Source organism: Pseudophryne corroboree, chromosome 6 (assembly GCF_028390025.1).
Source record: "Pseudophryne corroboree isolate aPseCor3 chromosome 6, aPseCor3.hap2, whole genome shotgun sequence".
Lineage (NCBI taxonomy): Eukaryota > Metazoa > Chordata > Amphibia > Anura > Myobatrachidae > Pseudophryne > Pseudophryne corroboree.
In genome coordinates, this window is record NC_086449.1 from 325,275,533 (window position 1) to 325,293,349 (window position 17,817).

Below are 17,817 nucleotides of genomic sequence, written 5' to 3' on the forward strand. Positions count from 1 at the left end.
GTGTGTGTGTATATATATATATATATATATATATATAATCTTTCTTTTTCTTGCGGCCCACATGTCGGTTCTACAACATAAGATGGGATGCAGTTAGAACCCCATAAGATAGCTGTCAATCCTACAGAATTTCTGTGTACAAGTTGTGACTAGTGCATAAATGTGGGCTTTGAAGTATTTTGTGCCAACACATTGAAAGAAGTAAAAATGGAGGATGTACTCAGATATGTGGGTTGGGAAATGTATTTGTTTTTATTTTTCATCCATAATTTCCTTTAAAAAATAAAAAAAAGTGCTAAAATCACAATAAACATCTTAAGGGTATATTCAGTTGTAGTTGGATCCATTCCGACATTCATTTGTCGGAATGGATCCGACCTGGGCTATTCAATGCATTCTCAATTCTACTTTAAAAAAAGTCGAATTGAGATGCGGGAGCTTAGACGGGGGAGAGCAGTGGGCAGACGGGGGAGAGCAGCGATACAGTAGCTGCTCCCCCGTCTGCCAGCGGCTCTCCCCCCGTCTCCCCCCACCACCTGTCTCTGCCTCTGCCCATCTTCGCATCACAGCCACCGCTCACGGCAGCGTCCACCCGGCTCCAGCAAGCGGGGTTTCGCTTGCTGGAGCCGGGTGGACGCTGCTGTGAGCGGCAGCTGTGATACATCCTGCGGCGCTGATCTCCTCATCTGCCCGCGGCTCTCCCCGTCTCTGCTCCCGCATATCACTTCAACTTTTTTTAAAGTCGAATTGAGATGGTCGAAAAGGGGGCCAAAACCTGTGGGTTTTGGCCCCATTTTCAGCATAGCTATTCCGCCGATCCACGTGCTTTTCGACAAGTCGAATTCCTCAACTTGTTGAATAATTTGGGGTTAGATTGAATAGGTCAGAACCCCTTCTGACCTAAAAAAGTTGAAAACTGCCGTCTTTTCGACAGACGGCAGCTTTCGATTTCAATTGAATATACCCCTAAATCTTTTATTTATACACAACATGAGCATGATAAAAAAAAAGTATTTATAGAAAAACCTTGAAATGTGAATGACAAAAGTATTTTGTAGTGAAAAAAAAGGTAAAATAAAATCTAGTTTAGATGGCTCAATTCAATTAGCCGCAATTAGGTTGCGGACGCAATTAAGTGCGGCTATGTGCCGTACTTATGGTACATTTATTTTTGACATTTAAAAAAAAAAAATACTATCCTCTTCATTGTGTGATACTGTGCTTATCTGAATATTTTTACAGGCGGACTACAGGTGCCAGCAGCAGTGGCAGAACTAGCAAGCGGTGGGCCCAGGGGCAACAAAATGCTTTGGGCTCCCCCTCCCTCATCCCGTCCAAGTCCACCCCCTCATCCATGGAGAGGATCTCGTGAGGGGGACCTGCTAAGGGCCAGGGAAATGGATACCTAGCAACAGTGCCGTAACTAGACGTTTTAGCGCTGTGTGTAAGAAACGGCATCGGCGCCCCCCCTTTATGTCAAATAGGGGCAGTGCAAAAAATAAGGGGCGTGGCTTCATGGGGAAGGGGTGTGGCCACAAAATAATACCAATTCATATAACGGTGCACAGCAGTCTCCAGTATTCAAATTACGCCACACAGTAGCGCCACTACACCAGGTAGATTCCCCTTTTTACACATTACGGCAGACAGTGTCCTCTTTTTACACATTATGGCAGACAGCGTCCCCTTTTTACACATTACGGCAGACAGCGTCCCCTTTTTACACATTACGGCAAACAGCGTCCCCTTTTTTACACATTACGGCAGACAGCGTCCCCTTTTTACACATTACGGCAGACAGAGTCCCCTTTTTTACACATTACGGCAGACAGTCCCCCTTTTTACACATTACGGCAGACAGCGCCCCCCTTTTTACACATTACGACAGACAGACAGACAGACAGACAGACAGACAGACAGAAAAGATTATACTTACTGGCTCAGACAGTCAGGCAGATCGATGCAGGCAGTCAGGCAGATGATGATCCCAGGCAGGGGAGGGGGAGGAGGGAGGGGGAGGAGGGACTGGAGCCGCAGCAGCGCTATGTAATTGGTGGAGGCACCGCTGCAGCTGTCCCTCTCCTTCCACATAGGCTGGCAAGCCTATGTGGAAGGAGAGGGACAGCTGCAGCGGCGCCTCCTCCAATTACATAGCGCTGCTACGGCTCCCTCCTCCTTCTCCCCGTGGCTGCGTCCCTGCTGCTCCTCTCCTCTGGCCCGCAGTGGCAGGCGGCACTGGCTTTGGGCCCCTTGACAGCAGCGGGCCCCAGTGCAAGGCACCGCTTGCACTGGTGGTAGTTCCGCCACTGGCCAGCGGGTACTTAATGTCTGGGCATGCCTTGGTAGTTTTGCTGGGTCCTGTAGGCTGTATGTAAAGAACAGTATTATTTTCTGTTTTTACACCATTAACTCTGCACCCTCCACCCAGGGGTTGCGGAGAATAGCCCTTGAGTTTCCTCAAGAGTAGGGACCTCTTTTTTTTGGAGGTGGGGTCCCAAGTTCCTGAGGATTTCCAGGCCCACGCTGCATGTTTGGGCTAGCTTATCAAATTCCAGAACTGCTCACATTTCCTTCATAAGATTTCCTATCCAATCCCCACTGTACAGTCCACACATATCCTCCATATATTTTCTCTTTCTTCACTTTCCTTTCCTCCTGAACCTGGTTCATCATTGCTGTGATGTGATATCATGCAGCCCACCTAGAACCTTTGCAATCTGGTGGACAACTATGCAATAGAAAGCACCTTTCCTTGTGTATCAATGCCTATTTCCCCATAGATTGTAAGCTTGCGAGCAGGGCCTTTCTACCTCTATGACTGTTTGTTATTACCTAGTTTTGTCTTATCATTGAGTGCAGTTGTAAAGCGCAACAGAATTTTCTGCACTATATAAGAAACTGTTAATAAATAAAATAATAATAGTTTACAGAATGGCAGAGGACCGCAGGCTAACTATAACGTAAGCCTATTGGCTGGTTCACCCCAGTTTGGTCATTTAAAAATCGGGGTTCCCCACAATAGGTTTTCCCCCAGTTTTCCAGTGCCAGATAAGCCTGAGAGGTCCGAGGGTGGTTTAATGATTTGGAGGGGACCCCACACTTTTTGAATTTTTTTTAACCCTTTATTTTCTTTTTAACCTGTTGCCTGAAAAGACCATACTAATCTGTGCAGTGCCTTTGTTCAAGGGGCCTTGCCATTGGTTTGGAACTTATGATTGCAGTCGATTTTGAACTGAAAGTTCAAGACTGACAGTATTTAGAGCTGCAAAAATGACTGACATCAACGTCAGGTTTCAATTTCAGCTAAACCTGACGAATGATAAATATCCTGTCTTTACACTTCTAAACGATGGCGATATCCTTTGTTGTCCATCGGTTTTGGTTTAGAACAAAAATTGACCTTTAGTGAATTTATCAAAATCATTTGGATAAGGCTGTATTTATATCATTCACACATGAAAAGTCAGAAGGTATGCCAATTTCAGGGACTATTATATGACATAAAGCAGAATCTGCAAAAAAAAACAAACCTTGACAGTGAGCAAGGAACTTCAAGAAATTTCAAAGCAAGCAATTATTAGTTATAGCAACTTAGAAAAAATAAAATGCCAAAAATAAGTTTGTTTGATCAATTACATATGCAGGTTGTTCCCCCTAATAACATGCCTCATATATAATCAGTCACCAATATATTTATTTTTTTAAATATACCCTCCTGAAATTACATAAAACTACTTTTAGATTTTTATTTGAAACTTTTGTTTCATTATTCAAAATAATACTTTTTTTTTGTACTATCATTTTGTATTGATGCTTGCAATCTTTAATGTTTGGTTCATATGGTTTTATAATGCATGTATTTAGCAGTCTACGAAGAGATAAGGTTAATTCAGAAGAAAATGATTAAAAACAGCAACATACATAGAAAAACATTCCACTTTATTTATTTAAATAACACGACCTATGCCATACTGCAATGGGAAACACACTCCCAGTAAAGTCCTTCAGAAAAGTGCCGGGAAGGTCACAGCCTCTGTTATACGTATTTGAGCGCATATCTCACAGCTTAACTGAAAGATACAGTTCAGAAATCTGTCAGGTAGGGAACACACACCATGGGATTCTGGACAATGTACGTGCCTTCGTTCTTACGAAGAAAGTTAATACAATAAACTTTTGCCACACGTTTTGTGCTGTTACACTGTTGCACAGCACCGCGCCTATCTCTGGGTGCGACATAGTAGCTCAGATCCTGGATCCCACCCGCTGTCCTGTGGAACTGAAACTTCAATAACAGAACTTCATTAAAGGAGCAATAACTTTTATTTTCTGACTAGGAATCAGCTGGGCCGGCGCGGATGATGTGATTGGGGGATTGTTCTTGTTGCTCCCAGCCGCAGGATACACACAGGGAGGAGGACACTCAGCTGATCCCACTAGCAGCATAATAGGGCACAGCCCTCCACGCCTCCCACCCTTTCCTCCTCTCTTAAGTTTAATTGATGAACAAGCTAGATGAGTCTCAGGGCTTCTGCATAGCCTCACTCCCCTTTCTTCATCCTACCCCTCCTTAATTAAGTTTTCACTTCAGGAAGGGGTGGTATAAAGAGGCAACATCCCGCCCTTGTTCTTCTGCACTCTCTCCCACCTAAGCACTCACACATACACCTCTTACCACCGCATACATACCTCTAGCACCCTCACTGGGCACCGATACATCACATGAAAATTCAACTTTCCCATAGTTGGGTTCCAGCGATCCCAAACTTCAGCTCCATATAACACAGTACTTGCAGCACAGGGGTACAAGGGGGTACATTCTCTATCAACAGGGGATCCAGACATCTGCAACCGTGGACTCTGCAGAGGAATCAGCTGTTGGTTTGTACACCATGAGTACTCTAAAGGCAGATAGTGAGCACAGTAATAATATAGAGGAAGAGGTGAGTGGGTACGGTCTGTCTGCTTCCATGTTACACCCTCCATTCTCCATACTGTCTGCATCTCCCATTGTAAAACATTTTAATGCCATATCCTTTCAAGTTTAGTTAAGACTCTTTTGAAGGCTTGTTGTGCTGTTTATTGTTGTCACTCCTGCATCTTGTTAATTACTGTAGTAGCTTCAGTGTCCTATAGGCTCTGAGATTAGGTAGTTGGCTGCAATTCTTGTTGCATTTCATTTCTCTGTGGAATAATTAATGTCGGTGTTTTTCTTCTTGTTTGGGGTTTTTATAATTTTTTTTTTTTTTTTTTTTTTTTTTGTTTAGGGTTCAATTTAAGTGAAAGCTGGGTCTTTCATTTTGTTTTCAGAATAACCTTATTAACTATTGTTGGTATTTGGGTGTTTTGTTTGTTTTTTTTTTTTGCCAACCTCACCAACTGTCAAGAGTGTTAACAATTTTGTGGAAATCCCTGCAATGAGTAGCATAAACACTCAGTAAGCCTGCTGATACATAAGTATATGTAATGTAGGTCAATAGTTCACTAACTGTCAAACATTAATGCAAAGATTAATTTATAAAAAAAATTTAAGATGGTAGTTTGTAATTCTGATGTTGCAGATAAAGTAACATGTAATGTCTGCTTATAAAAGTGTTTAACAGACAGCTGAACTAATTAAACAAAAAAACTGCTTTATCCATAGTTGTGACTGGTTGCTGTGAGTGTGCAACCTACTAGTATTGATCCGTCACTGATGTGGATGAGTGCTTTTCAGGTTCATCTGTGCAGCAGGAAGCTTTGTGCACCCATCAAAACCAGCAGTAGACATATGCGGTGTTTTTTTTTTTTTTTTTTTTTTTTTAAAACACTAAAAACCCCAAAACCTTTGCACAGTTCTAGTAACACACCAGAGGTCTCATATTTGAGCATGGTTCTCAAATACTGCCCTGTTTCTATGAATATGAAATGGGGGTCCTCTGTTGGTAAAATATACCCATCCCTGCTGCCTACCTGTAAGGGTTTCTTTGACCTTGAGAATTGTATACATGCATTTTTATTGACTACAATTTAGATCTTACATAAATAAGGTAGATACTGACCTTGCGAATCTTCATTTTGTCACTGGCATTATCCTCATTGCTTGGAGGCATCGGCAAACATGTACAAGATGGCTTCTAAAATTGGCATATCCATAATCTATGGCTCGGATGCACTGCCTTGTTGGCCCTTATGGATAGAGGATTAGAATCCCTTGCCCAAATGACCTTCACTTAGAATGTTTGGTGTAAGCAATGGAACGGCTGTAAGGATTTTGTTAATGATGCACACCAGCCATATACTGTATATAGACTTGCCAATCTGTCTGGCCAGAAAAACATGCCCACACAGTTATGTCATTTCCAGTGGTTTTGGTGGCCAACATAATGTACAGTTTGGTAGTCTATAGACCTGATAAGATGTGAACGATTATCTGTATAGTATTGCCTCTGCTGTGCAGCATTGTCGATGCAGTATATCAGACATTTTATACTTTTTTGTGATCGTGGCCATTAGTTTAGTCTGGTTTAGCTGCTTTATGCACGAAACCTGACACAACTGGGTGCCATAACCAGCATCGATTGAATATTGCCCCTGCAATTTCCCATCACTTTAGAGGGGAGAGTGGCTAGCAATAACAATTGAATTCCCCCTCTCCCCCCTATATTGTGTACACACACGTTCGGTACTGGTGAAAATGTACTAAGCCTTGAATAATGATACATTTCACAGTGATAAAGTACCAGCCAATCGGCTACTAACTGCCAGGTTACGGGCTGGGTTTGAAAAATGATGGAAGCTGATAGGTATTTTATCACCATGCAATTTATCACTTTTCAAGGCTTAGTACATCTGGCACATACTTCCGTGGCTGTAATAACGATATATTGCCTAGTGTACCCAGCATTCCTGTTGGGGGGGGGGGGGGGGTTGACCCTGGGGGGGTGCCAACAGAAATCCGACAAAAGTGCTGGCGCAAGGCTGATTCTGGTGGGAATCGGCATTGCATCGGGCAGTTAAGTCGGAGAATGCCCGTTCTGCTGACAAATCAACCTGTTAAGTCCGGGAGAACGTGCATTCGCCAACTTAACATGAGCAGAATTGAATAGCGACTGCAGCTAATGCCTGGGGCTATTTAACTGTCGGCAAATTGAATTGACCCCACTGTGCAAAAATCGGGCTGACTGGCCTGATCATAGCGCAGTGTGTACCTAGTATTAGAACATGGGGTGGATATCTGGCACTTTGGTTAATGTTTGAGAAGTGTAAAAGTTGAAGTCTGTTACAATATTTGAGGCTGCAGTCGATGGTTTTCCCTGACATGGGAGCATTAGCTCCTAGCTGGGGAGACTTGATAGTTTTTAGGTTACCAGAGGCAGAAAAATGTTCTGAATGGCCTTCCTTTAATCTGCTCGGGCGTGAATGTTTTAAGATCCCTGCTATGGTCTAACTTTGTACTAGTTGCTATGACTATAGTCCGATAGTATTCATAAGGGGCAATTTCATTTTTTCAATGGGTGCCCATAGCTGCATTTCCCCGGTCACTTTAGATAGGGTGGTATGCAATTGTTTTGGTTCCTATTTGATTTGCAAAATGATTAAAGTGCTGCGCAAAGTCACATTTGGCCATCCAAAAGGCAGTCTTTGCACATTACTACTTGGTTGGGCTGCAAACAGAAATCTGTGACAGCAGAATACCTGTCCACATGGCAGCATAATTGAATTGCTGCCAGTGGGTGCCCTTTAAACAATTTAATTGCCCCCATAAATTATAGTGACTCCTGAGGTTTGGCAAGACTGGTAATGTTGTAAATATTGTGAATATTTGTCTTTTGTAGACAACATATGATTTTTACACCAGTGACTTCATACTAACATGCTAAAATGGCATCCCAACTAATGGCATCCTATCCAATTGTCATTAAATCTTTGCACAATTCTAGGAACACAGAGGTCTCATTTTAGCATGTTAGTATGAAGTAACTGGTGTAAAAACTGTGTTCCTAGAATTGTGCAAAGATTTAATGACAATTGGATAGGATGCCATTAGTATTTGTAAAATAATGCCATAACATCAGACAAATATTACATTGGGAACACATCCTGAGATGCCATAGCAGTACCTATATACTGCAATGACAAAGAGCTGTGCTACTGTACATACCCAGCAGTCAAACCTGGGTCTGCCAGCACTTGTCTGGTATTTGGCCAGAATAATTTGGGTATACCTACCCTTGCTTGATCTGTGCTACTGGAGAGAAATAAACTCCTCCTAGTCCATACTTTAAGTTGAAGGAAAATGGGTAATTCACCTGGTTGGCCTTTACACTCTTCCAGACAGACTGCACATACGGGATTGTATCGGGATCCTGGCGCTCGCGATGTGGCAGTCAGAATACCAACGTTAGCATCCAGACACTTAGGATCCTAACCATAACTGGTGGAGCCTAACCTCTCCTGTCACTACCCCCACCTTATCTCTGTGCAGAGCCGGCAGTTCTTTGCTTGGGATTCCGGCGCTGGCATGGAGATCCATGTAAGGATCCCAACATCTGCATTCCGAGCAGTGTCAGAATTCCAGCATCGGTGTTCCGACTGCCAGGGTCCTGAAGGCCAGGATCCTGGTATTTGGAATTGTTTCTGCATTTGAATATTTTTGCTTCTTCAGGTATTCATTATTTACCATAATTGAGGCGGATGCAAGCTTATAAATGGCCAACAGCTGGGTGTTTGGATGTCTTTATGACCATCGTGCCCTTTACTTCAGTCATTGTACACCATTGTGTTTAATACAGTATGCATCTTGGGATATGACTGGAGTGCATTACAAACCCTTTGTACCAATTTTCATAGGACTTTTATGACTTCCATCAGTAAATCAAAGATAATGATTATGACTTAACACCTGGTGCTGTTACAGCTGCATTTATTCTTGTTTGACAAAGTTTTAGGGGGGTATTCAATTAGCTGCAGTAATTGATCACGGGTTAATCGATCCCCTGGGGCAGCCCGCACTCTGCACTTAACAGGGATTTCTTTTCAGGTCTGAACAGACCTGAAAATAAATCCCAGATAAATAGCCTGTGCTCAGGTGCCTCGACAGTGTTAATACATAGGTCTGGGACGTTATCCCGGGTTCTGTGTGCTAATGTCCGACAACAGATTAATTTAACGGGCAAGAAAAGGGGGCCCTAACTGAATAGCCTAAAATGTTCAAGCCAGAGGCTACCACCCCCCCCCCCCCCCCTAAATTAAAGGTGCTAATTTAATTCCCCCTTAGTCAAAGTGAAACTGTCGCAGGTACAAGGTAAAATTAAGAATTTTACAATGATAACTTAATAAATTTCACAACAAAATACAGATGCTTGAAATAAGTTGCAATATATACCCATTGCTAGTGACTCCAAATGGTTTTGGCCTTTATTTTGATGTGCTAATGGCATGAGGACCTTCAGAGCTCTCTAATTGTACAAGGAAAAATGAGTGTATTAAACAGCAAGGGGCATTGTAACCCCCATTACAGGTACTCTTGGTTAAGATCCTCTGATCTAGATGCTGTGCATTAATGTGTATTTTCATTTGACAATAACACTCCATTCATAATTTCTTTAGGAAAAACTCCTGCAGCTTAACAAAATTGTCAGCTTTTGCCTGTGGAGTACTTGTCTACAATTGTCTGCCATGCAGTTCTAGCTATTCGCTAGTGGCTTGACTAGGTATAAAGGGAAATAAAACTAAATGTTGCCTTTTGAGGTGCAGATTGGGTGTGATTGTTGGTCGGTCACCAAGGGGATGCGGTCAAGATCCCGCCGGCCGGAATCCCGCCGGCACAATCCCGACATATTCTCCCTCCGTGCGTGTCCACGACACCCATAGAGGGAGAATAAATTAGTGTGCCGAGCGTAGCGAGCCCGCAATGGGCTGTGTTGCGCTCGCCCCCCCCCCCCCCCCCCCTGGCAGGATTGTGCTGGTTGGGATTCCGGTGTCTGTATTCCAACCGCCGGGATCCTGTCCAGCGGGATTTCGTACTGATCCCTCACCAAGGGCTCCTTATCAGGGGTGGTCTTGTGTTTGTGCACATGATAACTAACTTGTTCAGGCGCTTTGTGTACCCAGCCTAAATCTGTTACATGACATTGTCCTCTAAAGAGCTGGAAAAGCCAAAAGAATCAAATTTGCAATGTTGACCTCTTAACCTGTACTTTGCATTGGTAGATAGTTTTTCAAAAAGAGAAATGTTGTTAAACTGTTTTTTCCCCTGGCTAGGTGTGAGCTTGCTGATGGAGAGGGCTTCTCTGTATGTGTGTATGTATATGTTCCTTTCCAGTATATAGCTTTTAGAGGGAGATATGGTTAAAGAAATATTGGCATTTAGATAAATTGAGGTTGGTATATCAGATGAACGCAAACAAATTTAAAATGTAAGTATAGGAAAAATGTCCAGCCACAAAGTTAAGTGGGCAAGGTACATGAGTCCAGGTTGTAACTTAAACTATGTACTCTTATGAAGCTAGGGACATGCATGATTGCAGAAGAATACTAATCCTTGATCCACCGAAGTGGAAATGTAAAACTGTGTCACTAATTTTTTTATTTTTTTTTTTACCATTTTTGCTGCAAGACTTAAAGGGGATATTTCACTAAAGGCAATTAACACCAAGTTTTACCTGTAATAAATATGCCCCAGTAAGTATGGTGGCAAAATATATAAATGGTGATTGTGGCAAATTATACTGTAGTTCATTACTCCTCCACCTACAATCACCAGTACTCTGACTAGAAGAGGAGTCAGGTGTGATAACTGCTCTCCCTACTAAAGTGATGGGATATTGGTGGGGTATTCAATTCTATTTGTGACCAGTCTGGCTAGGTATAGCAGATTAGAATGGCTAAACCCGGGCAAAGTGCTTGGTGTGACTTAAAGTGCTATTTGGGCTCCTGAACGGGGCACTTTTCATACACTTCAGCTTGCCAGTATGAGGGGCTGCAAACTTAAATGTTTCCCAGTGACTCATTGCACCCAAAGAGAGCAACAATTGAATTGCTCCATTGGGCACCATCTAGTACCGGCCACTGGGAGAATCTGTTGCATTGCCCTCATAGAATGGTTGAATGCACTAAAACTGGATGGAGGTAGGTTCAAGGGAAATTTAAGGAAAAAATACTTTACAGAAAGGGTAGCGGGTAAGTGGAATAGCCTACTGCTAGGGATGGTAGAGACTAAGAGCAATTTAAACATGGTTGGGATCGGCATATTGTTCTTACAAAGAGCTAAGGATCAAATAGGGTTGAGGTTACCTAAAGTATCATTAAAAGGGGCAGACTTGATGGGTTAAGTGGTTCTTATCTGCCGTCATATTCTATGTTAATAGACAACTTTGCCCCACCTTCCCCATCAAGTGATTATTGGTAAAATGGGATGATACAAATATATACATCACAAAATCACCTACAGCAGGGGCAAATTGCCTAGACTTTTATTTTCCACAATATTGAGCTGCTCTACAATATATAAATACAGCATTAGTCAAACAATTCATCTGTAGTCTCGTCTTAAGGGCCATACACACTTAAAGATTGTCTGTCCAATCTTTCTGGTTGGAAGCAAATGCCAATTGACCATTTGCTCTCAGACATTGGAAAACTGACAAAAATGGACTTTTAGACAAATTGGTTAAGTTTGTTTCCTTAAACCAATCTATCTGAACAACCATTTTTGTCCATTTCCTGGATTTTGGGAGCAAATGGTTGGTTGTTTGCTCCCAGACATTGCCAGATTTTCTTTCCACTCACCCAGATTGGACAGAATCTTTAAGTGTGTAGGGCCCTTTAGCGTGCTGGGTACTTGTTGATTATCATCCTGAGCAGAAATGGAGAAACGTACACATGATCTGGGGGTAATATATCCTTGTAGTATGTACCTATGGCTATCATACACATATATAATATTTGTAGATACCACAAACCTGGATGAATGCATCAGTGATGTTACAAAGGTAGGAGTTATCAAGATGTAGTCTTGTCATTTAGTATACCTCAGGGCACCAGCATTATCTAGTAGCCTTGGTGGTACTGAAATGTCATCTGATTATTCTAAAATGTGTAGAAGTACTATGAGGAAAATAATGGGGCAGATCTTGAGGAGCTGTAGTGTAAACTGTTGGATGGGGTGAAAGTAGCCCAAACCTTCTGTTAAGGCTGAAGGTTCACCCCCCCCCCCCCCCCCCCTGGACACTCCACAATCCAGCAAATATATTTTTAGCAATGTAAATTGTGTATATTCAGAAAAGCACTTAGAGGCTGATGTCTCAAGACATGAGATTTTTATTCTTCTCCATATACAGTATAACAAAGGGCAGAGACTTCTCCGGCGGCAAGTAAGAACAGATATCAATATTGCTGGCTGTGGCTAATTTCTTTCTCAGCTTATCAAGCCACTAAGGGGCCTATTAAGCAATTACAAACTAGTTTCTGCATCATTTTATGGTATGTGACTTAAGGTTGACACAAATGAGGTCGACATGAGAGATATATATTTCTCCATAATGTGACTGGGAACCCCAATTGCTGTGCTTGGCACAGGTTACCGTTCCCAATTGTAGTCCACGTGGATTGTAAAGTATAAGAAATGAAAAAAGCAAAACTCGTGTCTACCTTATTGGTGTTGACCTGGAGTCTGGATACTGCCTAAAGCAGGAGGTTTCGCAAATCTCCTGCAGAAGGCTCATTACCGCAGCAGATCAGTACCCATTAATGGGGACTGATCTGGTCCCTATGTAACGAACTCTGAAAATCACTGACTTCATTAGTTGACTGCAGAAGTTCCAAAACTTCCCCCTTTTTTTTTTTTTTTTGTACAGTTTTTAAAGCAGTGGTTCCCAAACGATTCCCTAGAGTACCTGAATGGTTTTTCACAGCACTCCTAGGCCAAAAGCTTCTTTTTAAGACCTTTTTAAATAAATATAAAATTGTGTAACGTGGGCCATCCTTGGGTTCAGTTAAAGGGTTCGGTATGACTTACCGATGGCTGGGATGCTAGCTGTCTGTGTACAGACAGCAGCATCCCAGCCGTCAGTATGCCAGTAGTGGGGTGAGTGCTAGTAAGCCCCTTGTGGGCTCACTGTGCTTGTCATGCTGCAGGCACAGTGGCTCACCACAGGTTATATTCTCCCTCTATTGGTGTCCATGACTATCTCCTACCTTGCCGGTATTCCAGCGCCAGCATTGTACCGCTGTGTGGGATTCCGGCGTTGGCATTGTGATCACTGGGATCCCGTGTGGTATGTTAACTGCTTCCCAAGTTATGTGGTGAGGGACAGAATTTGCTTGTTTGCCCACTTTATCATTCGAAGCCACAAGCACTGACTTTGCCTATTACACTGACCATAAGTAATTTGAATTGGCCCAGGACCACCAAACCAGGGCACACTTGCAAGGGCCTGAGCAGAGCCGGCCCAAACTAATGCCCTATGCAAGATTTTGACTGGTGCCTCCTGGCACCGCCACTAGTTCTGCCTCTGACCCTGCACCCCTTTTCTAGCAGCATCACCCATAGCTGTCGTCCTTTTGGTGCTCCTACCCCATATATTTTAAATAGGAAAAGTGCGCACATTTCGGCGCACAGCCCAAAAAAGGGCGTGTTCTTGCTGGGAAGGGGTTCGACCACACAAGTACCCCCAGTTCAAATTACACCGCACAGTACTGAAACTTTATTCACACTTTATCATGCGATAGTGTCCCTCATTCATGTTACATCACACAGTAGTACCACTTAACCTTGTTACTCCTCACAGTAGTGCCCCTTATAATCTCATAACATCACACTGAATTGCCCCTTATTTCTCTATTCACATTAGACCACACAGTAGTGTAGACTATACATAGTAGAGCACCTTCTACACATAATGCCACACATTAGTAATGCATTTATACACCTAATACCACACAGTAATGCCCCTTACACATGACACATTAATGTCCTTATAAACATAATGTGCCTTACACATTATGCCAACCTTTATTAATGCCCTTATACACGTAATGTCCCTTACACATGCTGCATATTAAGCCCCTTATGCACATAATGACACATATGCCACACATTATTAATGCCCTTATAAACATAATGACAATTGGTGCCCCTTACACATCCACAATTATTAATGCATTTATATGCATGACACACACAATGCCCCTTAGAGATATGCCAAACACTATTGCACAACCAACCCACTCAAGGCTGCTAACACTGACCTCTTCCTCTGCTTGGATACAGATGTTTCCTCATACATTTTGCCTCAATACGCCATGCAGCAGGAGATGCCTAGCGTGAGTCGGCTGGCAGTTCTAGGCCAGCTCTGCTAACATCTTGCTCATTTTTGCCGAACATGCGTCTTATTTGCATTGCTATGTGACTAGGATGCACAAGCAGCTTCTGATTGCAATGATATGCAGCATGCCTATATTCTGTAACATAGCATTTCGTATGCAGATACAGCTGCAGTCACACACAATATAGGCATGCTGCATATCATTTTAATCGGCAGAAGCTGCTTGTGCCCCTAGGCATTCCAAATTCCCAAGGCAGTTGCCTAGTTTGCCTATGCCTAGGGCAGGCTCTAGCCCTGGGGCACACCAGTGTGCCATGGCCCACAGTTTGGGAACCATCGTTTTTAATATCCTTACTGAGCTCAGATGATATCAAATTCAGGACTGTAATGGCAGTGTTTTGGAAACTCTGGGTTACATCCTGTTCAGATGTGTTATTGTGAATGTTGTTGCTGAGTTAGTCCAGTACATAACAGGATTTTTTTTAAGTGAGGGGGGGATGAAAAATTGGCCACAAAACAGATTGATCGTGGCAGTGCGGAGCTTCTTGTCTCCTGTTCAAAACCAGGATGCCATATATATTGCAATGTTCTGTCATGGAAAGGTCTGTTTTGCTAAATTGTATTCCCTCCATAGAACTACATATTGCGTCACAATAGCACTGAGATATTTGGGGTTAGCAGATTGTGGCTGGATGCACACTTGGCCAAATGCACCACCAATTGATGGACCGAAAAAGGGCAATTTATTTTGAAAAGCTTACACCAATCGGCCGCATGTGTGTGACAAGACATTACAGCTCGGTGGCCATTTAAGCTGGATCACCCTGTTATGTCAATGTTGGTGGTTCCTGCAGCCAGCTTAATAGGTTAGTAGGCATGTACATACAAGCGGATGTACATATATATGCATGCATCTGCTGTGCAGCAGGATCATTGTGATATGCCTGAGAATTATTCTGTTCACTGGCTGTGTGATATATCGTGCAGGGAGTACCCAGCATAAGACTGGTTTTGATACATTAATGCAAGATATCTTTGCATTTAGATAAAGGACATGTTGCTGAATTCCATTGTGCTGTTGATTAACTGCTACAAAATTGTTTCTGGGCTTCCTTGCCAGTGCTTGCTCCAGAGTTGGGGCTGCAGTGCAGCCCAATATTCAAATAGGGGAGCCACCCCAAACATTGCCGACCAGGAGTCACTGGCAGTTGGCGTGGCTGCCCTAGTTGAATTTTGTACTGCGCTGCAGGGAAGTCCAGGAACACACCATTTTGTACTGGAAGGAATGGGTCATGTTGAAGGTTATGCTCTCTCCTTGCATTTAAAACTGGTATTTGCTTCGTTAAGCAACTTCCCTTTGACAATCCTGTTTCTTGTAGGTCCATTTATTATTGGGATAAATTCAATTGTTTTGGGTGTCTAAAAATTCAGTCTTCACTGGACCTTTGTAAACACCCAAACAATTTGTCACAAATCATTTGTTTGGGTGCCCATGTACATCATGCATGTTGCGCCCAAACAGACCAGGTTTAGACACCTAAAACTGCTAAACCTGTCTATACTCTCTGCTTTGGGCATCCAAACTCCTGTTTGGTTGGCCCAAAGTACCAATTTTCCAAACCATTTTTTCTATTTTTCCTCAACTCGAGGCTGAGAAGTCAGCCCTGAGGCTACTGGGCATCTAAACGGATCAACAATTGAATTGCTCTGTTTTGTGTCTCCTGGTGATGGCCTTGGGGTAAAACAATTGAATTGGTTGCAGTAACAACTCAAGCCATTTTGTTTTCATTTATATAATCTGCATGACCAAAATCTACCTCAAGCAAATATTAAGCCTTCTTGAAAAGCCCCCGGTATTAGTTGGCATCCTAAGGTTAATGTGCACTGTAGAATAGCACCAGGAAGTTTTAACATCACCAGTGTTTCCTAGATCCTTATAAGCACTGTTCTTGCTGTTTAAATGCATCATAACATTCCATCTGGCTTCAGTCAGCCTCAACTGTAGCTTGATGCACATGTAATGTGGCTCCCTGCCACTGCTCTCCAGACAATGATAGGAGAATCATAGTATGATTCTATCTAGGGTACCATGAGGCAACGCACCTGGATCCCGATCTGATTGGTCGTGGCAGAGATTTTTGTAATTTGGTTGCCTGTTTTCTGGTGTGTTGTATGTTATCCTATGGATCCTGATAACATTTAGAGAACCTTTAGCAATGCATTATAGCAGCAGTTGTGTTAAGCATACAGAAATGTGGTAACATTGTTTATTGTAGGTCACATGTAATTTGTGAACCAATGTTACCACATGGCATCTTGTAATGTTAAGACAGCAAGCTTATAGATGTGGTAAATTTGTTGCTACATTTTCCATTATTTTAATTTGCGGTGCCTGACACTAGTTACAGTAGTTCAACAAAGTGCAAACAGAATAAAGCTGCACTTCTGCAATGTGGAGTCCTGTGACTCCAACCCACTGGGCTATAATTTCTGTAACTTTACTAGGAAAGCTATTACTAGAGTATCAAAGCAGTCTGATACACTGGCTGCATTAATCACAGTTGGAGTGATGCCACACTCCTCCCCCAGAGTTGGTTTCTGTTATGAAATGACTGAACTTCCTCTTGCATCTGGCCCGCAGGGCACAAAGCAATGGTGATATTTCTAAAACGGGTATTAGTTGGGAAGATGGTTTTTGCTTTGCATTTACAGCCAGTGCTATGCAAATGCTTATATAATCAATGGTCACTGGCTGGTATAGTAGGGACTTCTATGGGTTTTGTGTTATGCCTGATGTTTCTCATGTACACTTGTCTTCATAATGCCTCCTGGATGGCAAATATTTAAAACTGGCATCCATCGAAAAAATTTGGCCTCCCTATGGAGAACTATTCAACAATATACTCTGGCAGGGAAAATAAAAAAAATCTGTAGTGCTTGTTTAAAGAGATGTTTGATAGTCGCCCACTAAAAATCCCTCTAGTGTTGAAGAGGTTGGATTTCATTGTGGCTTATAAATAAAATAAAAAAATAAACTGGAGATTACATTGTAGTAACCTGAATACCTGCAGCACATCAAAGCTGGTATTTGAAGCAAAATAGTCTCTGCGTCTGTAGTCTAGCTCCTGCTACCTGATAATTTCAGGGCAGATGTGGAACCTAAGCAACCATGCATAACCAACAGACTAGATCAATCTCCAAGCCCTGATAAAGTAGTCTCGCCCTCCCCACCCCTGGTGCCTACCATGCTTCCTTTTGCAGAGATAAATATTTCATAGCATAGAGTGTGGTGCTAATGTGGAGGGGGTTTTTGTCACTCAGACAGAAAACATCCCTGGTGGTTTTAATAAGTGAGCTGCTGACATGTCTGGAAATAAGAACCTATGACAGGTGGGAGGAAGAGTGCAGCTTGTGAACCTGTTTGGAAAAGGCAATGTGTAAAGTGATGCGTCATAGTTCACACTTAGTTTTAACTTTACTAACTGCAAATAAGGGCTCAGATTGGCTT

The 17,817-nt window shown here is 42.6% G+C and overlaps 1 protein-coding gene across 1 annotated transcript in view; it reads left to right on the forward strand.

Moving 5' to 3' along the window:
• The first annotated feature begins 4,548 nt into the window (after nucleotides 1-4,548).
• Nucleotides 4,549-17,817, forward strand: part of RBPMS2 (RNA binding protein, mRNA processing factor 2) — a 30,217-nt gene continuing 16,948 nt past the window's right edge. Inside the window, exon 1 of the mRNA XM_063926329.1 lies at nucleotides 4,549-4,943. Within this exon, the coding sequence (XP_063782399.1) occupies nucleotides 4,893-4,943 (51 nt within the window). The 5' untranslated portion in view covers nucleotides 4,549-4,892. The remainder of the gene's footprint in view (nucleotides 4,944-17,817) is intronic.